This window comes from Armigeres subalbatus, chromosome 3 (assembly GCF_024139115.2).
Source record: "Armigeres subalbatus isolate Guangzhou_Male chromosome 3, GZ_Asu_2, whole genome shotgun sequence".
NCBI classification, from domain to species: Eukaryota; Metazoa; Arthropoda; class Insecta; order Diptera; family Culicidae; genus Armigeres; species Armigeres subalbatus.
Genome location: NC_085141.1, coordinates 91,396,491 through 91,418,831, shown reverse-complemented (window position 1 = coordinate 91,418,831; position 22,341 = coordinate 91,396,491). Strand labels below are relative to the sequence as shown.

The 22,341-nt window shown below is 40.1% G+C and overlaps 1 protein-coding gene across 4 annotated transcripts in view; it reads left to right on the top strand.

Annotated features, from left to right (window-relative positions):
• LOC134224160 (phosphatidylinositol 4-kinase type 2-alpha) overlaps window positions 1-22,341 on the top strand; it is a 66,334-nt gene that overhangs the window by 37,228 nt on the left and 6,765 nt on the right. For all 4 annotated transcript variants that reach the window (XM_062703442.1, XM_062703444.1, XM_062703443.1 and 1 more), the window contains 3 exons: window positions 15,792-15,910; window positions 16,566-16,696; window positions 16,763-17,605. In XM_062703442.1, coding sequence (XP_062559426.1) covers window positions 15,792-15,910; window positions 16,566-16,696; window positions 16,763-17,605 — 1,093 coding nt within the window. The remainder of the gene's footprint in view (window positions 1-15,791; window positions 15,911-16,565; window positions 16,697-16,762; window positions 17,606-22,341) is intronic.

The window sequence follows — 22,341 nt, the reverse complement described above, 5'->3', positions numbered from 1 at the left end:
TTTTCAGAAAGATGGACCCCTCGTTAGTTATGGACGAAATCACTTTTATGGATCCCTCGATTTTGGTGTCAGGCCATTAGGCCGAAGGCCATTTGGCCGAAGGTCATTAAGTCGAATGGCCATTAGGCTGAACGGTCATTAGGCCGAATGGCCATTAGGCCGAATGGTCATTAGGCCGAAATAGCAAAAAGAAGCAAGAAGTCCAAAATGAGAAGTTCTTTCTTCACCTTACCCCTTCTCACTTCTCCCTTCTTGCATCTTTCTCTTTCTTTCTTCTTTCTTCTTCCTTCCTTCTTCCTTCTTCCTTTTTCCTTCTTACTTTATCCTTCTACCTTCTTCTTTTTTCCTTCTTTCTTCTTCCCTCTTCCTTCTACCTTCTTTCTTCCTCCTTCTTTTTATTCTTTTTTCTTCCTTCCGTTTTCTTCCATCTTCCTTCTTTTTTTATTCTTTCTTCTTCCTTTTTTCTTCTTTCTTTCTTCTTCTTTCTTCCTTCTTACTTTTTCCTTCTTCCTTATTCCTTCTTCCTTCTTTCTTCTTTCTTCTTCCTTCTTTCTTCTTCCTTCTTCCATCTTCCTTCTTTCTTACTTCTTCATTCTTCCGTCTTCCTTCTTCCTTCTTCCTTCTTCCTTCTTCCTTCTTCCTTCTTTCTTCTTCCTTCTTCCTTCTTCCTTCTTCCTTCTTCCCTTTTCCTTCTTTCTTATTTCTTCTCTCTTCTTCCTTCTTCCTTCTTTTTTCTATCTTCTTTCTTATTTCTTCTCTCTTTTTTCTTCTTTCTTCTCTCTTCTTTCTTCTCTCTTCTTTCTTCTTTCTTCTTTCTTCTTTCTTCTTTCTTCTTTCTTTTTCCTTCTTCCTTCTTCCTTCTTCCTTCTTCCTTCTTCCTCCTTCCTTCTTCCTTTTTCCTTCTTCCTTCTTCCTTCTTCCTTCTTCCTCCTTCCTTCCTTCTTCATTCTTCCTTCTTCCTTCTTCTTTCTTCCTTCTTCCTTCTTCCTTCTTCCATTTTCCTTCTTTCTTTTTCCTTCTTCTTTCTTTCTTCTTCCTTCTTCTTTCTTCCTTCTTCATTCTTCCTTCTTCATTCATCCTTCTTTCTCCTTTCTTCTTTCTTCTTCCTTCTTTCTTTTTCCTTCTTCCTTCTTCCTTCTTCCTTCTTCCTCCTTCCTTCTTGCTTCTTCCTTCTTCCTTCTTCCTTCTTCCTATTTCCTTCTTCCTTCTTCCTTTGTTGCGACGAGTGTGTCTATTGGCGCGCCCCCCGATGCTGATAACGTATCGAATGCAAATGAGTGACCAAGCGCAACGGTCAACTGGTTGCCAGCGAGATTGAGATAACAAATAGAAATAGAAATTTGTATGTATACACTTTACAGCTTTGAGCTTTCAACACCGGGAACATCCTTCTTCCTTCTTCCTTCTTCCTTCTTCCTTCTTCCTTCTTCCTTCTTACTTCTTCCTCCTTTTCCTTCTTCCTTTCTACTTCTTCCTCATTGCGCACTGCTCACTTTTCACTCCCCAGTTCTCATTCGGCCTAATGGCCATTCGGCCTAAAGGCCATTCGGCCTAATGACCATTCGGCCTAATGACCATTCGGCCTAATGGCCTTCGGCCTAATGATCTTCGGCCTAATGACCCAGCATCCTCGATTTTTGGTCAACTCTTGATTCACCAAAACTGTCATAACTCCAACAATTTTCAACCGATTTCAGAGGTAAGCATATCGTTGGAAAGATGAAGAGTGTATCCTCAATTTGCAATAATATTTTTCGTTTTGTATTAATTTTCGTTTTGTATTAAAATATCTGATAATGTTATGCCTAAAGTATTTATTTTGGATATTAATTTTTGTTATTATTTTTTGTCATGTTACCTCTTATTCATATCAAGTTCATAAGAACTGCTGATTTCAAGATATTAGCTTCTGCTCAGGCTCTATAACAAAATGGTGTGACGTTTGCCATATCACGAAGTAAGCCATGGAAGCAAAACACTTAAAAATAGCAAATTAGTGCTTGACAATGGAAAAAACGGTAATTTTTTATTGCAATATTATTGGGTTATTTTCAATTACCCCCTCGATTTAAATACCCTGAAATGAAGCCTGAAAGTAGTAGAATAAGGTCGAGAAAACAGATTGAAAAAATGTTTGCGCCATTCATAGATACAGCCGTTAGAAGAAAACATTTTTTTCGAAGAAAAACCTCAATAACTTTTGATCCGCATGAGATATGGCAACGCTAAGTCCATGAAAAGTTGCGCCCTGAAAAGCACAAAAAGTGCTCTGAACATCACATTGCTGAGAAATATGAAACAAAAAAGTTAGAGCAAAAAAACTGTTTTTTAAAGGAACACCCTAAGTAAACTTGGGAAAATTGCTCTAAATCGGTCAATTTAAGAGCTAGAGAAAAAAATTTTTTAGCAAAATTCTTGGAATCTGGCTGAACTATAACTTCGCGGAACATTGTAGAGCCGTATCTTTGCAAATGAAAAAGTTTTATTTTTCATTTTTTTCAAATGTGGCCCACCCTAATTTTTATGAAAACCTCAATAAGCCCCTCACCGTTAGGAGCAACTTTGTAGAACAAAGTTTTTTTCTATCTCTGCTATGTTCGGCTTGAACAACTTATTACCGCTTTGTATGCTACCTGGACCAATGTGCACTGGGTTTTCAACATACAAGTGTTGGGGAAAGCAGAGTGTATGTAATTAAGAGTGGCGACATGTGCCGCATTTGACGTTTGGAACACGATTTTGTATGGGAATAACAGATGAATTTTGTTCCAATTCTGACAGTGTCGCCACTCTTAATTACATACACTCTGGGGGAAAGTACAGTAAAACACTTTGATTCTCCGAATATTTACATTTTATCCGGTAAAATTTCGTGCACCGAGCACACTGAGACAGTTTCCCAAATTAATGTATGACGAAATTAAGTCATTTTTTATTCTTCATCCGCAGACTGTTTGTTTGCTACTGCGTGAGTCTCGTGCCATCCATCCACACTTTCTTGTGCGCAGTGCAAATAGAACAGAATCGAGTTGAATTAGGCTGTGGCACACAGCCTTGAAAGAGTGCTAGCCACAGATACTGATTTATTAGTTCTAATCTGTAAAATGAGTAAGGAATAATGAAATGTAAATTTGCCACCAAAACCGATTATACGTTGAGAAATTATTCTACGAAAACATTGATTGTGGGGGGAGAAAATTGTAAAAGTATGCGCTGTCGTCTGCTTGGTCGAGGCTGCTCGGCTGCCGTAGTTTTGTTTTTTTTGACTGCATGGTAGGATGAATGGTACGGTTAAATTAAATGTCAACCATTCTCCACCCTGCCAACAGAAGCTTGCATAATCTTTTCTTTTTTTCTGGTTGATTTGATTAATTCGACAAACTGCAATAATTATTTGATTAAATAAATCTGGCAACGATGAAATGATGATTCTTTTCTTGTATATGCATAGAGTTGTTTGCGTGTCGACTAGCATATTCGATGTATTGTTTTGATATTTCTAAGTTGCTTTGCCGAGATTTTGAGCGCACTATTTCACCTAATGCGGTAGTGAATTTGGGTGTTCCGAATTTTACAACATTCACAATACAGCCGTCAAATTTGTCTCTCACTTCAAATTTTTTAAAGCAGTTTTCGTTGGTTTTTCGACATGAAGTGAAGAAATTGGTGTTCAACATCAAAGACAAAAGTGAAAGTTAGGTAGTGAATTATGTTTAGTTGTGATAAAATCAAGAAAACGGCGGGAAAAGAACAAGTGAAAAACTGAGTGCATGTTCAAAACAAGTGTATGGGTGTGTTTCGATCGTTCGGAGTTGGTGTGTGTACAATTAGTATACGAAAATTTGTTTAGGAAAAAAGCAGTTTTAAGCGCTTTTTAGTCAAATAATTAATAATCAATTTGCTAGGTGAGTGAAAAATTCATATAAAAATACCATGAATATACGTTGACAGAGGTAAGTTGATGAATAACAGTGAAATATTGAATTTTGGCTAAAATTGCATTAGTATTAGTGCGAATGAGAACAAAATCATCTTCATCATCAAATTGATTACGGTTTATAGAGCCAAGGGAACGAAAAAGCCACTATGCGTCTGTGAATTTCTCTGCTGGTATCATTTTCGACAGTCACCAGTGAGCCCAAGTACACAAATTCTTCTACCACCTCGATTCGTCACCACCGATGCAAACTCGCGGTTGGTGGCTCACATTGTCTTCTCTTGAACCTCTTCCTACCATGTACTTCGTCTTCGACGTGTTGATGACTAGTCCGATCCGCTTAGCTTCCCTCTTAGTCTGATGTAGGCTTCCTCCATCTTCTCCAAGTTACGTGCCATAATATCTATGTCGTCGGCGAAGCCAAATAGCTGGACGGACTTATTGAAAATTGTACCACTCGTATTAATCCCTGCTCTTAATATTACCCCTTCCAAAGCGATGTTGAATAGAGTATAAAATAATCGAAGAGTGTAAAATAATCGAAAATTTTTAGTGAAGTCCATTTTTCTTCATTTGTCAGTTCACTTCCGACACATTCATAGTCGACTCTGGACAGTCAATATTCAGTTGAATATTAGTCATTGAATATTTATGCACATTTTACAAATTGATAAATTATCTGAAATCTGAACACGTTTCAAATGAGTAAAGTGATTTATCACACAGGACTGAATCCGATTTTCATCCGCGAGGCACTTTCAGTAAACATCAACATAAACAATGATAATTATGTTTTTTTTCTGCACATAGTAAACACATTCAGTGACAGTCGAATGAATGAGTTCGTGGAGTAGTCGTCTGACTATGTCATTCTATGTTTTGAATATTCATGCGATGTTTGTCGAAATTCGGACCGAAGTTGCTTCATGAAGATGAATATTTTAAGCTCTGGCCATAACCCTCTGCGCGTTTCGAAAGGACTCGAGAATGCCCCTGAAACTGCCTTAATCAACCGTATCAGTTTATCCGGAAATCCATGTTATTTGAATATACTGAAGTTTAATACCTGCACTGCGTGGTCGGATTAGATCCATTTTGAAATGATCACCCAGGGACCTCTAGAACCGTAATGTAATGCAGTAGGGAGAACAATTTACTCTCAATTTAATTGGCTTGAAACTACTCAGCTCTTCTCAGTATACATTCTTTCAGGTGCTACATGAGCATGAGCATGGTGACCGTGCATTTCGTAGTTGCTACTCCGCGATTGACCAGAACAATAACAATTGCACAGGGAACCAAAGGATGGAAGCATGGGATTTGCTCTCCAACCTCAATCTAGTATTTTAAATGGTCGATAACGGCGCTGGCCACGTCCTCACGGTCATCGGGGATGGGAAGGAATTGTTAAAGCAATCACTCGCCCACTGCAAGCCGAGAACACCCCTCCACTCGCCACGAGTTCATGCGTAATTTTATTGGAATCTGGGGGTTAGGTTCTATGGCAGAGGTTCGTCTTGGTTAACAGGTTGCCAATGTGATAGAAAGGAAAGGATGGTTTATTCTAATTGGATGCCGAAACGAGCTTTTTCACTCATTTCGAATTCTAACAGTTACCTGGTAGTACTAGTTAAAGTTGTAGGTGAATGATAGAAGATGGAAACGGTATGCAAATCTATTTCCAATTCTAGCGATTGCTAGAACATGAAAAATATATGGAGGAAAGATACAAAGTAAGAGGAATGGAACGGGCCTGGAATTTCTTCAGGTGCTACTACAAGGTCGGTTAACTAAAATCTGAAGAACCATTTTGCTCTAATAACTGATATCAGGAAGGAATATTATTATTATTGTCTTCATTATAGAGGCTTGCAGCCCTAAGCTGGCTCATCTCTAATTCGAGATAGATTTGATTGTTTTATTCAGAAAATATTCATGTGACCCGAAAAAGATTATTGCGGTTGTATTTTATCTTGGTTCTGCTGCTTTTGATAGCGACTCTGATTATCAACAAACTCTCTTTAGAGTTCAATTTTATTGACTCAACAATTTACAGGACCCAGTAGTGCAACCAATTTACCGAGTGAGTGAGTCTCATAATTGGATTTTTCTTAATCCAAATAGGTCAGATATCGATGCGGTCACCAACCAACCCACGATTTGTGTTTTTCTTGATCCGTATAGGTCTGATTCCGATCATCGATCAATTAGCTTATTAGCTGAATTTCATTGAACAAACTAGGTCCTATGGTGTTTTCTTGATCTAAGTCTCAACAAACAATTAAAGCAGAATATGCTAGTTTTTTGGTTGAAGAAGTATATTTTTGAATAAATATTTAAGCGCTTTACCAGCTTCCAATATTTGTTGGGGTAGGTCCGATGGTGATTTGGGCCATTAACTAATCCATTCCAGAGACGGGTATCAAATAGGGTTACAGTGTTTCTTATCATTGGTCTACTTACGTCGAACTTGGATTTTTTTACGTAAATAAGTCCAGTAATATTCCTTTAATTCACCGAGCTTGATCCGAATAGGTTCGATGGTGATTTTGGCCATGGTTTTTCGTGATCTCACATGGTCCGACAAAAGAATTTTATGGATATTTAGCAATCCCAGCGCCGTAGTGAGTGGTTGGCCGGGTTGGCCCCTGCCAAGGGCGCCTGGCCTTAGGGGGGCGCCAAAATCCAGAATTCCGCTATAGGAAGTGATGACAAATTATTCCAAAATTCACTGGTTCAAAGTGATACAAATTTAACCTTTTATTACGATTCTCTCGGGGACTACATACATAATCAATACATTTGACGTATTTCCGGAAGGCCCTGTTCCGTCAATAACTGATACAGGTTGTTACCGAATGGTATCACTTTGTGTATGGTGTTGGAATGCAGGGAAATAATTTGTCAAGTTAGTGTCTAATCGTAATTTAAGAACGGGCAAAGTGGGTGGCAAATGAATACGGTTATCAAAAATATGTGCACTCAGGAGCCCGTTCTTCGATGAAGAAAGGAATAAAGCGATCAGTCGAGGTACGAGATGCTAAGAACCTACAGCCAACACGCATCTTTGAAGTTTGTCCCATTCCTCGTGAAACTCGGAATTTGATGATAAGTGGTAAATCAGCCCCAATAGTCAGTCCGATAGTTTGACGTTCGGGAACGAACTAAGTGGGAATCCAGCTACGTGCGTGTGTGGTGATTGCGTCTTTTCGACGCCTCTCACCAACTGTAGGTGTTATTACCACGAGAACGCCATCTTGCAAATCGGCGTCCTGTTGCTGGTAGTTTTCCGCGTGCCTAAGTGCACCTCCGGAGCGAGGAATTACCATTTGGCTGGCCAACGTTTGGTTTCGTTGCCCCGGTCGTTTCCGGGGTTGACAACTGTTGGCCCCAGTTCTGCGAGACGACTTCCGTGGACCAAAGCTATCCGGTCGGCAGACGACTTCCAGTGAGCGGTGCGTAGTGAAGAAGCCGATCGTCCCCGAGCTTGGCAAGACCTGCCAAGTGAGAATCACCAAGGTTGCTAACATTTTGCCCAGAGGTGCCGGGACTTCTCGTATTCCTGAGAGTACTTTCTCGTCCGGACCGACGGGTAGTATCACGCCACGAACGCCATTTTGTCATACGGAGTCCTGATAACGACAGCTATTATTTGTCCCAGCTTTTCTCACGTATCGTGCCAACTAACGCCGTGTTATCGGCTTCCGTCAATTCCGGAATTTACCTCGGCAATAAGATCGTCGAGAAGCAACACCTCGTGGACGCCGCCGGGTCATTCGACGACCATCTGACCAACGCCCATCAAGCTACACGTCGCGCCAGTACCTAACGCCATCTGCGATAGTGCCACTGCTAACTGACCAAGCCACTGTATCTTATCGTCGCCCATACCGCTGAATAAACCATAAAGGTAAAGTGTTAAGAATAAAGTCGTTGGGACCTGGGAGAAAGGAGGCATGTTGCGCCCACCCCGGAAGCTGCCGTTGGTCAGACCAGCAGCTTGGGGTCTAGGCTAGTCCCTTTCTGGGAACTCCCAGGGTCATAACATTTCAATGTATCAGAACGTCGGCATGCTCCCCTAATTTGGGAATGTCTTTTTCATTATTTACTTGATGGAAAAGAAAGTGGAAGGAAAAGGAAGGAACAGGAAATGCAAATGGAAAACAAGCTTCTGTGGAAGGAGCCCCAGATAAGGACTTCAATAAGCCAAAGCCGAAGCGTAAATCAAATACATATAGTTTTTGTTCGCTATTTAAAAATGCAAACCGTTATCTGTGAAGTGTGAATTTGAGATAAATTCGCTCATTTTATGCCGATAAACTATGCGATCGCATTTGATCCAGTATAATCTTTATAAACTGGTAAAGCTTTTAGCGGGAAAGAGTATTTGAAATGATGGTATGCTGAATATGAGAATATGCATCGAGGGATTTCAGTAACGATGGCTAAATCAGATTAGGGAGAGGGAGGGAGATCAGTAACTGACTTTCTTTAAAGTAGAAATTTATTGGTTCAACCAAAACAAACAGTGCCACCAAACTACCGTCAGACCCACTCCAAAAACTCATATACCTTGATCTGAATAGGGCCCGTTGGTTATTCTGGCCATCAATCAACCCACTCCGGAATTGTTTTGTTCTTGATACGACTTGGACCAATCGCTATTCTCACAATCAACCAATTCACTCCAAAGTTGAAGTTCATTGAAAGATCAGTAGTTTTTGCAAACCAAGCCACTCCGAAATTGAATTTTTCGTCATCGAAAGGGCTAATGGCGATTCCGATGGTCATCCACTTCATATACGCATATGCAAGTTATAGAGGCTTTAGGAATTCATAAAACAAAAATTCATTAGACCATTAATTAGATTTTTTTAACATTTGAGTAAGGGGCGCCTAATAAAGGTTTCGCCAAGGGCGCTGGGAGTCCACGCTACGGCTCTGAGCAATCCATACTGTTTTGACCATACACGAACATAAATTACAGAGGGCTTACAAAAATAATTCAAGACAAAATTTTCAAAACGACTTATCTGCTTTTGTAAACAAAGATTCAAACGACGATTTGACGAATCTGATAACTCTTCTACGCAAACCAACACCGTGGGAGAGCTATCAGATTCGTCAAATCGTCGTTTGTTTCTTTGTTTACAAAAGCAGATAAGTCGTTTTGAAAATTTTGTCTTGAATTGAGGAATTATTTATAAAGTGCATTATGATCAAATTTTATGATTTTGATCACACAAACCTTCTTAGGAGGATTTCCTGCAATCTGCAAGTCTTGAAATTCAAATGGTTGTCCAAAAGTAAAATATTGTACAATTGTTTTGTACAATCAACATATTTTTATTACATAAATTTAAGAAAAATGTGTATCTTAAAGTAATATTTTAGTAGATAAAAAATTGAAAATTGTTCGTTTCAAATACCTACGATGCAAGACCTACTCATAATCTATGTACTGAGCTAACAATACCAGAAATCGGATGTAAGACCCAAACTTTTGGCCGGGAGTGTAGCTTAATATTCTGTTAACTTTCATATAGCATCGAGTTTTCCAGAATGTTTCGAGTATTTGTCATGTTCTATGATTTTTCCCTCATCTTAAGCATTTTGCACATGTTTTTCAGCTATTACTTCAAAATTTCCATCTTCATCCATCTTCAGCGTCCAATCACCATGTCGTTATTACCACAAAATTCGGCGAACAGTTTTCTACGAGACCATAACGTCCCACGACACGCCCATAGTCCGTGTTGTCGGAGCCGATCTTCGCATTGAAGTCGTCCATGGCGTCTGGATGTTATCTTAGTCGTGGGCTAGTGATCTTTGAGCGGCACACGGTGCCTTTGGTAGGGCCTGATTGCGGATACATGCAGCTTTTTATTGACGTTTAATAGGGCCGACTGTTGAACTCTATCCCATCCTAGGTCGCAACCCTTTCACTCTAGCTGATGTCAAACGGACACTTACACTTCCAACTAAGTACGCAATATCAACCCGCTGAATTTAAATTGACCAGACCATACAGTACAGATTCAAGATCGGTTTCAGATGTTGCAAAGGATGTGAATGATATCTGTTTATTGTGTGACAGATAATTTTATATTATCGGAGCTACTACGGAAACAACCCCGGGTGTTCCAAAATCAGTGTGTACTAACAAGACAAATGGTAAGCCTCACTCTACTCTTGGCCGTCAACAACATCCTGATAAGATCGAAAATCGGTTGGGCGAGCTCTAAGTCGTGACCAGTAGATACTGCACCAAAACACGCGCGATATTGATTTATTATTAAATTGAGATTATTTGATTATTGACACCGCAACACCACCAATGGCAAAATAAGTTAAACTTGAATATTTCGGCATAAAAAAAAGAATCACTTTCCTATCTATGATGGAACAGTATATAACTCGTCATTCTGACATGGAGTAAAATTAATGCGATATCACCACATAGGTATAACGCTGGCTTGAACAATGTTACCACGAAAATCGACTCATTATTTCCGGTTGGTGACTTTTAATTGCCATAAATTTTCGGAACCGGTTTTGACTACCTTGAAACACCTTGAAGCTTTCCGTAGCTCATCGGCGAGATGCGCGGCTGCATAACGGGCCATGCTTAAGGTCTTCCTCACTGAGCAAAGAATTATGACTTAGACTGACTGACTTAGAATCCTCATTATGAGTAACCGCGAAAGTGTTTATAACTATGAGACGGCAATGGCTCAGTTGGTATATGAAACATCAGTGCAAGAAGAAAGAAGAATATTTCGACTGCACTATTTTTTACAATTCGTGTTCCGTGTTCAGTGCATCCACCCACTCCAGTGCGATTGTTCCTCATTGCTACTGATATGAATTTAGTTTCGCTTACGGTTCACCTCACAGCACGCCAACAACAGGCTTCCACTTGGCGAACCGAAAATTCCCTTATTAAGAATTGGTGGTAAGTGTTTCGGCGTATGAGGCAAGAGAGCAGTGGTAAAATGCATTATGGGAAATTTATGGCGTGAAGAACAGCACCCCCAGTACCGGCCTACACTGCCGATACACTTGTACGGGTCGATCTCGCCGACACCGTGTTTTTGTCGTTTACCGATTGTGCTAAATTTCTTGAAACTGATAACAAAATACAAACGTTTGAAAGTTGCGTCGCAGTTGACCTAAAAAAATTGTAAGGAAAGATCCATGCACCCAATTGCTTGTTTTAAGATTTTTATTTTATGTTACCATTTTAAAGTATGAGACTGCTAATGTCGCTTCTGTTTGTGTAGCCATCATATTGATATAGCCGCTGAAGTACTGGTACAAGAAGTGTCAAATTTATGTTGGTGATTACCTAATGCCTAAACAGTCATGTTAAGTTTAGATATTCCATGAATAGGAAATGTGTGTGGAAAATTCTAACGTGAGCAAGTTGTTTACCTTTCTCGTACACTAGGTGTAAAGGCAATAGATTCACTTCGAAAACGAACTTTTGATAGGAGGCTCCGCTACTCAATAATTTGAGAAGATGTTTCAATGTCTGTATGTGTGTATGCTTACACATTTTTGGACACACTTTTCGGAACCTAGCATTGACCTATTTCTTTCAACTAGTTGCATTTGACGGGAAATTCGGTCGGCGTATAAAAGTTATTAAAAAAATATAGTGTTTTTTCATTTTTTTTCGGAAAGGATGAAAATTTTAAAAAGTAATTAAAGAAATTAAAAAAAAATAAATCACTGAAAATAATGAAACCTATCTACCGCTGTTTTGGATCTTTTTATGTACACTTTTCATTACTCTTCAACGCACGCAAAAGGCAACAATACTGCTAGGTGAAAAAATCCTTTATTATTGTATTGCAAAAAGTTGCCTTCGTTGGGGAATTTGAATTCTTTCTCACTATCGAATATTCATTAAATTAGTGATTGCGTTTCAAATCAGCTCTTGTGGTGTTTGGTTTACTAATGTCTAATTCGGTTTTAAAAAGTTTTACCCTACGTTGGAGCCAGTTCCATCCTAACTGCAATCAAAACGTTTTTTCTCTCTCGTCTTAGAATTAGTTTCGTAATTGTTCCAACCTCACAGAAGTTCCTTTAGGAATTACTCCCGAAGTTGCTTTGGGAATTCCTCCGGAAGTTTCTTTGCGCATTCCTCTGGAAGTTCTTTTGAGAATTCCTCCGAAAATTCCTTTGAGAATTCCTCTGGAAGTTCCTTTGGTAATTCCTCTGGGTATTCCTCTGGAAGTTCCTTTGGGAATTCCTCTGGGAGTTCCTTTGGGAATTCCTCTGGGAGTTCCTTTGGGAATTCCCCTGGAAGTTCCTTTGGGAATTCCTCCGAAAATTCCTTTGAGAGTTACTCTGGAAGTTCCTATGGGAATTCCTTCGGAAGTTGCTGTGAGAATTCCTATAGAAGTTCCTTTGGGAATTTTTCTGGAAGTTCCTCTGGTTCCTCTGGAAGTACCTTTGGGAATTCCTCTGGAAGTTTCTTTGGGAATTTCTCCGGAGGTTCCTTTGGGAATTCCACTGGAAGTTAATTTGGAAATTCCTCCAAAAATTTCTTGGAAATTCCTCTGGAAGTTCCTTTGGAAATTCCTCCGGAAATTTCTTTGAGGATTCTTTCGGAAGTTCCATTGGAAATTCCTCTGGATGTTCCTTTGGAAATTCCTCCGGAAGTTTCTTTGAGGATTCTTTCGGAAGTTCCTTTGGAAATTCCTCCGGAAGTTTCTATGAGAATTCTTTCGGAAGTTCCTTTGGGAATTCCTCTGGTAATTCCTTTGGGAATTCATCTGGAAGTTCCTTTGGGAATTCCTCTGGAAGTTCCTTTGCGAATTCCTCTGGGAGTTCCTTTGGGAATTCCTCTGAAAGTTCCTATGGGAATTCCTCAGGAAGTTCCTTTGGGAATTCCTCTGGAAGTTCTTTTGGATTTTCCTCTGGAAGTTCCTTTGGAAATTCCTCTGGAAGTTCCTTGGGAAATTCCTTTGGAAGTTCCTTTGGGAATTCCTCTGGAAGTTCCTTTGAGAATTCCTCCGGAATTTTCTTTGGGAATTCCTCTGGAAGTTCTTTTGGGAATTCTCCTGATAGTTCCTTTGGGAATTCTCCTTAAAGTGCGCTCTAGCTACTAGCCTCCACGCTCTAGCTACGCTGTTTTAGTTCGTTTAATATTTTTTTAACCATATTTTTTAGAATTAAAAAAATATCAATATGCATTTATTAATATTGAAAAAATATATAATATTTTGACGTAAACTACGTCTAAGGGGAAGACTCGGATACAGGGTGACAAATGAAAATTTCCAAATTCGAGACCGTCACGAAATCATGTAAGATTTTGAACTTTAATAGCGCCTTTATCTTCCGATGGATTTTTGAGATTTATATATCAATCGACTCGGAAATTCTCTACCAATTTGTCAATTATATTGAAACTTTGGGTCATGAACGTTACAATATGGTATCGGATCATTTTGGCAGCACCCTCTTTTCTTGTCCGCAAAAGTCTCGTTTCGGCCGTCGCCGTTCAGTGCGGTTGGCTTTTGGACTCTGCTTTTTGTGCGGTGTTTCGCACAAAAGGTAGAACAATGGAGCCGAACCAGTGACCGCGGTCGAAACAAATGTAACAAAAATGCGTAATGTAGTGCATGGTGTATAAAAAGTGATGCAGATAGGGGCATGTTTGTGCAGGCATGAGACGATCAATTGTTATCAATGCCAATGCCCTTGTTAGTAATGCAATCATCGCAATGTAATTGCACAAACATGTTTATATTAAAAAACGACTCTGGAAAAATGTTGAGCTTTTTTTTTGCAAACTGAAAACTAATAAGGCCGTTACACATATTTATTAAAGTCTACTGGTCTCCGCAAAGTCAAGGGGGAGGGGGTAATCTTCTTCTTCTACTACTGAATCGAGCGGCGTGAAAATTTGAATGCAGAGGTTTTTGGGTCCGGTGAAGGTTCTTAACATGGTTCGAGACCCTCTTCTCTTTGAAACCTGGCTCCTATACAAATGAAACACCAATTTCATCATAACTCGAGATTAAGCAAATGGAAACAAATCTGGCGTGTGGAGGTTTTGGAAGGAAAGATATGTTTCTGTGTTGGTTTGCAAAGCCTCCCCCTTCTGGAAAGGGGGACTCCCATACAAATGAACCAAACATTTCTGCATAACTCGAGAACTAATCAGAGAATAAATCAATTTTAGGCGAAACAAAGTTCGTCGGGTATGCTCACACTTAAAATAAATCGCCGAATTCGGTAAAATTTTACCGAAATCTCAACAGCAGAACTGTTCGGTAAATAATTTAACTGATTTTCGGTGATTTTGACAGTTGAGCAATGGAAAAAATTACAAAAAATCTGTAAAATAAATTACCGAACAGTTCTGCTGTTGAGATTTCGGTAAAATTTACCGAATACGGTGAAATGAGTTAAGTGTGTAGTAAAAAATAAATATTAAAATGAAAAAAAAAAAAAAATAAAAAATAAACTTCTCGGATTTGTTGAAGAATGTTTTGAAAGTTCTCAAAATTTACCAGAATTTTTTTTTGTTGCCCCTCAAATTGGTATTTTTGAGCAAAACAATCCGAAGGGGAGGGGAGACATATTTTTGAAAAAATATTTATATCGGCCTTATAATATTTTGTCCAATTAAATGCCCGCCTGAATCAGAAGGATTTAACTTTGATTCAGGAAGTGTGAATGCACTTAAGATATTTTTATAATACGTGGGTGCAAACATGCGGTACTTATTGTACACGGACTATATGAGTTACAATAGAGCTATCACCTTCTTGCTCCTGATTCAAAAGTCTTGCAATGATATTAATAAAATGGTTGCACGAATATTTTATCCATAGTGACATTCAGTGTTGGTAGAATCATACTCAAATATGAATCATCGAATCTCGCCTGCGATTCTGTAGGGGGAGCATCGTGCTTGAGTTTCTCGGCCAGAATCGCATCGCTTCGCTCACTCACCGAAAAATGATTTCGTTCTAAAAAGCGTCAAAACGCAATCGAAGCGTATGTTTCATTTATATATGCAATTATTAGCCATTGTTTTAGATGAAAAACAGTTAATTCAATGCATTCAACAATGAAGAACACGTAAATATCATGCAATGATGCAAATTGCGATTCGAATCATGAGCAAATCTCTGGGTCATGATTCTGATGGAATTTGACTCACGCATGGTTTGAATCGCCGATAAGATTTTAGATTTTGAGATTTTACCAACACTGGTGACACTGCCAGACAGTGGGACTTAGATTGTAATAACACACACACCCTCTTTTCCCGTCCGCAACGTTTACTACTCGCGCGCATCACAACCAAATTAATTGGGTTTTGGTACATGATTGACATTTTATGATTTCTAGTGATGCACGAAAAACAAGATATGCCTATGATTGGAATATTTCTGAATAACAAATGTTGCAAACGGAAAAGAGGATGCTCCCTTAGAGCTTCTTCTATTGAAATATTTCATCAAATGCTTCAAAACCCAAATGTTGGCAATTCGGATCCAAGAAAGGCATTATTACAACTGAGGAATAAATTTGGGTTTTCATAGTAATTTTTTTTAAACAATTGTCGTATCCAACAATTTTCATATCTTAAGATACGCTAGTTTTGTTCGAAACCAGTGACATAAGTAATCAATTAAATTTAAATTTAAAAAAAATCATACATGATGGCACTACAATCCTTAATGACCAAAATTGCCTTACGTAGTTTACGTTAGGCGGTTGTGTCTTGTACATAAGCCCTCTGATTTTTTTTAACTGGGACATTATGGAAGTCATATTTTTTTTATGTATAGTTTAACACGAGTTCTTTTCTTTCCTTCATTTACAGATGACCCCCACTTCAGTGACCTGGTATATTCGGCAGAAATTGCCATTGACGCAGGTATCTACCCAGAACGAATCTACCAGGGAAGTAGTGGATCCTACTTCGTAAAGAACCCCGCCAATGTAAGTACTATTCTAAACATGATCAAACATCGAAAACTTCACTGCCCTTAACCGCATGCCGAATTGACCTAACATACAAACATTTCCTCGGCTTGCGGTTAGCGGCAGTTAACACCGCTCCATTCAACGGGAAAATGCGTCTTCAGGTATGACCAAAATATTTCCTGCAAAAGCGAGCGCACATTGAATCACAGAGTGGTTACCATTTAGCTGGTTCAATTAAGTGAAGCTCCGTTGAAGGAGTATTCCATCGCGGGTTGTTCCTGCCGTCCGGGGCATCCATTTCCGTTTCGGCAATTACGCATATTTGATTGTCGCTTTTCCTCCATCATTGTCGTGTACATCTTCATCGAAATTCATTCCATCCTCTGTCAATTGTGTGAGGAAATGGAGAAAACGTGCCAAGCCAAAACTGCTGGGAATTGATGAGCGGAAATGGATTCTCCCCAGGCGGTTGGCTCACTTGTGGTTTGCAGGATGGGAGGCTTAATTTAGCGAGCTAAATGCAAAAGGGGTGTCTGCTCCGACAAGCATCTACGGAGAAGACATTGGTATTAATCACACAGCTACTCACGCAATCATCACTAAATGCAAATTAATTACTAACACAGCATCAAGGTATGTAGCAAGTTTACATTTTTGCTATCAATTACAGAAAGTAGTGGCGGTGTTCAAACCGAAAGATGAAGAACCCTATGGAAGGCTCAATCCCAAGTGGACTAAGTGGATGCACAAGCTGTGCTGTCCGTGCTGCTTCGGGCGGGCTTGTCTCATTCCCAATCAAGGGTAATTTTACCGCACTATCCGTGTCGGGTTGTAATTCGATAATTTATATTCGTTTTAACGTTTTAGCTACCTTTCGGAAGCCGGTGCCAGTCTAGTGGATCAGAAACTCAACCTCAACATTGTACCAAAAACTCGCGTTGTTCGACTAGTTTCGGAGACGTTCAACTATCCGCGCATCGATAGACAAAAGGCCCGGATAAAGAAAACCATCAAAGAGCGGATACCGGCTGCCCGCTTCAACCGAATGAGCCTCCCGCCGAAAACGGGCTCGTTTCAGTTGTTCGTCGACGGTTTCAAAGATGCCGACTATTGGCTGCGGCGGTTCGAGCAGGAACCGCTACCTACTCGGTTGTCGCAAAAGTTTCAACTACAGTTTGAAAGGTTAGTTGTACTCGACTACATCATACGGAATACGGACCGTGGCAACGATAACTGGCTCATTAAATACGAACAACCCACGATTGTGTCGCAGGTAAATGGTGGTACGACGCCAAACGGAATGCCCCGAAGTAGCAGTCGTTTAGAAATGACCGAAAACACGGACTGGAATTTGGTTCAACTTCCGGAAATCAAGATTGCCGCCATCGATAATGGCCTAGCATTTCCTTTCAAACATCCAGATTCGTGGCGTGCCTATCCATACCATTGGGCGTGGCTTCCGCAGGCAAAGATACCATTCAGTCAGGACATCAAGGACCTAATATTGCCGCTGTTGTCCGATCTGAACTTTGTGGAAGAATTGTGCAACGAGCTGTTCGAACTGTTCCGACAGGACAAGGGTTTTGATCGGGGCCTGTTCGAGCGACAAATGTCTGTGATGCGGGGTCAGATCCTAAATCTGACGCAAGCCCTCAAGGACGGCAAGAGTCCAGTTCAGCTGGTTCAGATGCCGGCTGTTATTGTTGAACGGTGAGTACTTGAACGAACATTATGACTAAGAAAATATCTTATTTTATCACGTTTCGACCAAATATCATCATCATTTTATATTTAAGCTCGAATTAATAGTAGGTACACAAAATTAAGAGAAGTGACATCACAACACACGGTTTGAGGCGACATCTCTTCATCCGCCGTTGCGTCCCAACGCACCACGTTCGCCAAATCGTTTTGTACCTGGTCCGTCAACCTTGAAGGCTGTGGTCCTCGCCTTTGCAAGGTCAAGGTTACTGTCTTGCTCATCGTACTCTTTCAGCTTTTGTCTTCGTCTGAATACTGGGTTTGCTATAGAGTTGGTCGAGCTCGTGGGTCATCCTTCGCCGTCACATATCATTTTCTTGCACACTTCAGAGTTGGCCCTAAGCATGCGTATCTCCATCTATCGCAATAACACTGCTTCCCAGACGGGTCCTGTCGCGTTCAGTTCTGCCCACTAGCATGTAAATCGTCTACGAAGCATTCACCACCAATCCAATTCTAGCCTCAGGTTTCAGGCGGGTGTACAGATTTACCACTTTTTCAAATGTTTGATCAACAGAGTCCATATTTGCAGAGATTCCAGTCAATACTCAACGACTGATTGCTATACACAATGCCTGGCGTCTCTTCATCAATGCTGTAGAATAAGGGCTACCATCTACCAGGACAACATATTATCGCTGAATCGTCGAATTAGGGAAGAATGCGACCGAGCTAACATAGCAAATTAAAAAAGGGTAGCAGCCCTTGAATACGAACCGTAATACAGCTTGGAGAATCTCTAAAGTATTGCGGAAGTCAACAAAACGCAGCCCCCCTTTGTTTCAGGTCAATAATTTCATCGCTTCCTCTTCAGACAATGGGAAAGACCACGCTGTTCCGGTTGCGAAATTGGAAAGACTTGGCATTGCTGGTTCCATTCATCTTGGTTCCTTGATATTCCTCTGTATGTCAGTAATTCATCGATGTCAACAATAAACAATGTGCTCCGAGGACCGCGACTGTCGTATGCGTATGAGATGAAGATCTATGCACTAGTCCGGTCTATCTCTGATGCAATGGACCTTCAACAAGATATTAATTCATTTTCCGCATGGGAAAGAACTATTTATGTAAAGCTAAAATTTCCCATTTTCAACACCCCCACCCCTTCCTCTTTGTCACAATTTTTATTATGAAACATCAGAAAATGGTGTGTGGGCTGTCACACTTCAGACAACCCATCTCCTCCTATAAATAACGGAACTAGGAACTCCGTGATCAAGAAGCTACCTCAGAGAGCTTAAATTTTTCTGTTCAAAATCTTTTCCGCTTGCGTTTGACTTGACTACTTCCCAATAATCCCAATATGCTGGATACAAGCAATGGTAATTGTTATCCCAACGCCGAAAAAGGACTCCGGGAATCCCTAATTTTCGGCGACTAAAAACTCCCCTAAAAAATAAGAAATTTTCCATAAAAATTAGGAAATTTTATTGGCAATCAGGGTGTGAGCAATAAATAAATATAAAATTTCCACAATAAATGCAAAATTTCCATAACAATTAAAAATTTTCCACAAAACAAAAATAAATTAGTACTTTAAAAAGCAAAAACTGCAATTATAAATGAAGAATTTCCCATAAAGATATCAAAATGTTCCACAAAGAAAAATTCAAAATTTCCATAAATAAATGAATATTAGAAATAAACAATTAGGGGAACCGTTCTCCACCTCACTGACCATATATTCATCATATCGCGAATAAAGAAATAAGGTAAAGGATGTATTTTGGACCGGCACGGCAAATGCTGGGTAAAGCGTACCATTGGTACTTCGCGTACCTGAAGGAATAAAATAGACCCCATCTTGCGGTCCTTAGCCTCTTACCCAGCAACTCCTATCCCTACCTCCCCGTGGTGTTAGCAGGGATACGAGCAACCTTAGGGAAGATCGGGTAACCAACCCCGGTGGGAACTATGGTCGTATGCTGCCAGGGAAGGGGGTGTTTGCTCCTCTCCGGAGGTGCAAATCTTACTGAGCGTCTGTTCTCCATGTTAGGGGCGGCTGATCATCGTCCGAGTGCCAGCGAGGGACTCTAAGTGAAACTGTGCACCATGGTCCACCGGGAATAAGGAAGAATGGTCCTCCGGAAATTTAGGGGGTTTGGTGTCAGGCCCTGCAAGCCAGCATTTAAGAAAAAACCCACGCAACAAGAGAGTACGGACCGGAACAATCGGCGAAGACCACTGCGACGAATAGGGACTAGCGATTGTAAACTCGATTCGTAGAACTGAAAATCTCTCAACTTCATCGGGAGCACACGCATACTCGCCGATGTGCTCAAGGATCGTGGAATCGGCATCGTAGCGCTGCAGGAGCTTTGTTGGAAAAGATAAATGGTGCGATCGTTCAGAGGTAATCATACCATCTACCAGAGCTGCGGCAACACACACGAGCTGGGAACAGCTTTCATAGTGATGGGCGATATGCAAAGGCGCGTGATCGGGTGGTGGCCGATCAATGAAAGAATGTGCAGGTTGAGGATCAAAGGCCGGTTCTTCAACTTCAGCATAATCAACGTCCATAGCCCACACTCCGGAAGCACTGATGATGATAAGGACGCATTCTACGCACAGCTGGAACGTGAGTACGACAGCTGCCCAAGCCACGACGTCAAAATCATCATAGGAGATTTGAACGCTCAGGTTGGCCAAGAGGAGGAGTTTAGACCGACTATTGGAAAGTTCAGCGCTCACCGGCTGACGAACGAAAACGGCCTACGACTAATTGATTTCGCCGCCTCCAAGAATATGGCCATTCGCAGCACCTACTTCCAACACAGCCTCCAGTATCGGTACATCTGGAGATCACCCCTGCAGACAGAATCACAAATCGACCACGTTCTGATTGATGGACGGCACTTCTCCGACATTATTTCAGTGTTATCTGTTTAGATGTAGACTAAATAAATGAAATGAAAATGAATGTATTTTGGACCACCCTTACGGGGACTCTTATTTTGGACCACCAAGAGGAAATTGCACTCAGTGGTCCAAAGGGTGTCCTACGAAAGGCTGAAACACATAAGGCTGAATTCAAAAGGCTGAAATCCCGAAAGACTGAAAGTCTCAAAAGGCTGAAAGTATCAGAAGGCTGAAATGTATCGAAAGGCTGAAATTGATGGGATGAAATGAATCCCAACCATACGATATGTTGTACAACTATGTTGAGTAGTTGGATAAAGGGTTGGATAGTAATTAAAGAATAAAGAATGATGAATAAAGACTAAAGAATAAAGAAAAAAAATAAAGATTAAGAAATAAATAAGAAAGAATAAAGAATAAAAATTGCACAAGAAAAAAGATGAAAGATTGAAGAAAGAACATAGAAGAAAGAACAAGGAAAAAGTAAGCTAAAGATGGAAGAAGAAATAGTGATGAAACAAGAAGTAACAAGGAGGAAGGAGGACAGAAGAAGGAAGGATAAAATGGAAGAATGAAGAAGGAAGAAAGAAGAAGGGATAATAATGAAGAAAAAAGAAAAGGAAGAAGGTAAAAGAAAAAAATAGCAAAATGAAGGAAGAAGAAAACAAGACGAAAGAAGAAAGAATATGAAAAAACAAGGGACGAGGAAGAAAAGAAAGAAGAAGAAAGGACGAATTTAGGAACATGAAAAAAGGTTGAAAGAGGAAGAAAGAAGAGAATAGAGAAAAAGGAATAAGGAAAAAGAAAGAAGAACTAGGAAAAGGAAGAAGGTAAAATAAAGAAGACATAAAGGAAGAAAAAACAAGGAAATGAAAGAAGGAAGAAAGAAGAAGAAAAAAAAACAAGGAAAAGGAAGAAGAAATAAAAAAGCAAAAGGAAAGAATGGAGAAGGAAGAAGAACAAAGAAAAATGAAGGAAGAAGAAAACAGAAAAAGGAAGTATGAAGAAGAAAGAAGTAACAAGGCAGGCAGAAAAAGGAAGAAGGGAATAGGAACAAGGAAGGATGATTTAAGAAGTAAGAACTATGGAGGAAGAACTAAGAAAGAAGGTAGAACGAAGAAGGAAGAAAGAAACAGGATGAAAAGGAAGGACAGGAAAAAGGAAGAAAAAATGGAATAAAAAGGAAGGAAGAATATAGAATAGGAAAAAAGAAGTAAAAAGAAAAAGGAAGAAGAGAGAAGAATAAAGAATAATAAAGAATAAAAAAAGACAGTAATTTTGGCAAGAAGCAAAAACCAAATACAAGAACCAAGAACAATAAAGTCTTCGGTGGGGTTTGATCCCACGACCCCAGTTCGCATGACAGGTGCTTTCCCTACTAAGGCTACGAAGGACCTCCGTCGTCCACCGCAGCTTAGCGGGTACTGATGAAACCAAATTCCCAGCACCAGGTACCAGCCGATCTCTCGCAATACATTTTCAGAACTAACTCTCTCAAATGTATTTTTGTACACAATGTCAACCAAGTAGGATGAGTATTTAATATTGTCCGGCTCCTACACACTTGCTTCATCAGCAACGGCGCTCAATGAAGTAGGGTTGTGTGAGGTTGTGCCAGTTTGGTCGTCAGATCCCAACACGACCACACAAGCGAAGAGAGATCGCCACTCGAGATCAGTACATTCAAAGTTAATTGCCTATATGCCGGGTATTAAGCCACCCGGAGTGGAAATTAATTACTATGTCTGAAACTTGATTATGCATATGCCCGCTAAGCTGCGGTGGACGACGGAGGTCCTTCGTAGCCTTAGTAGGGAAAG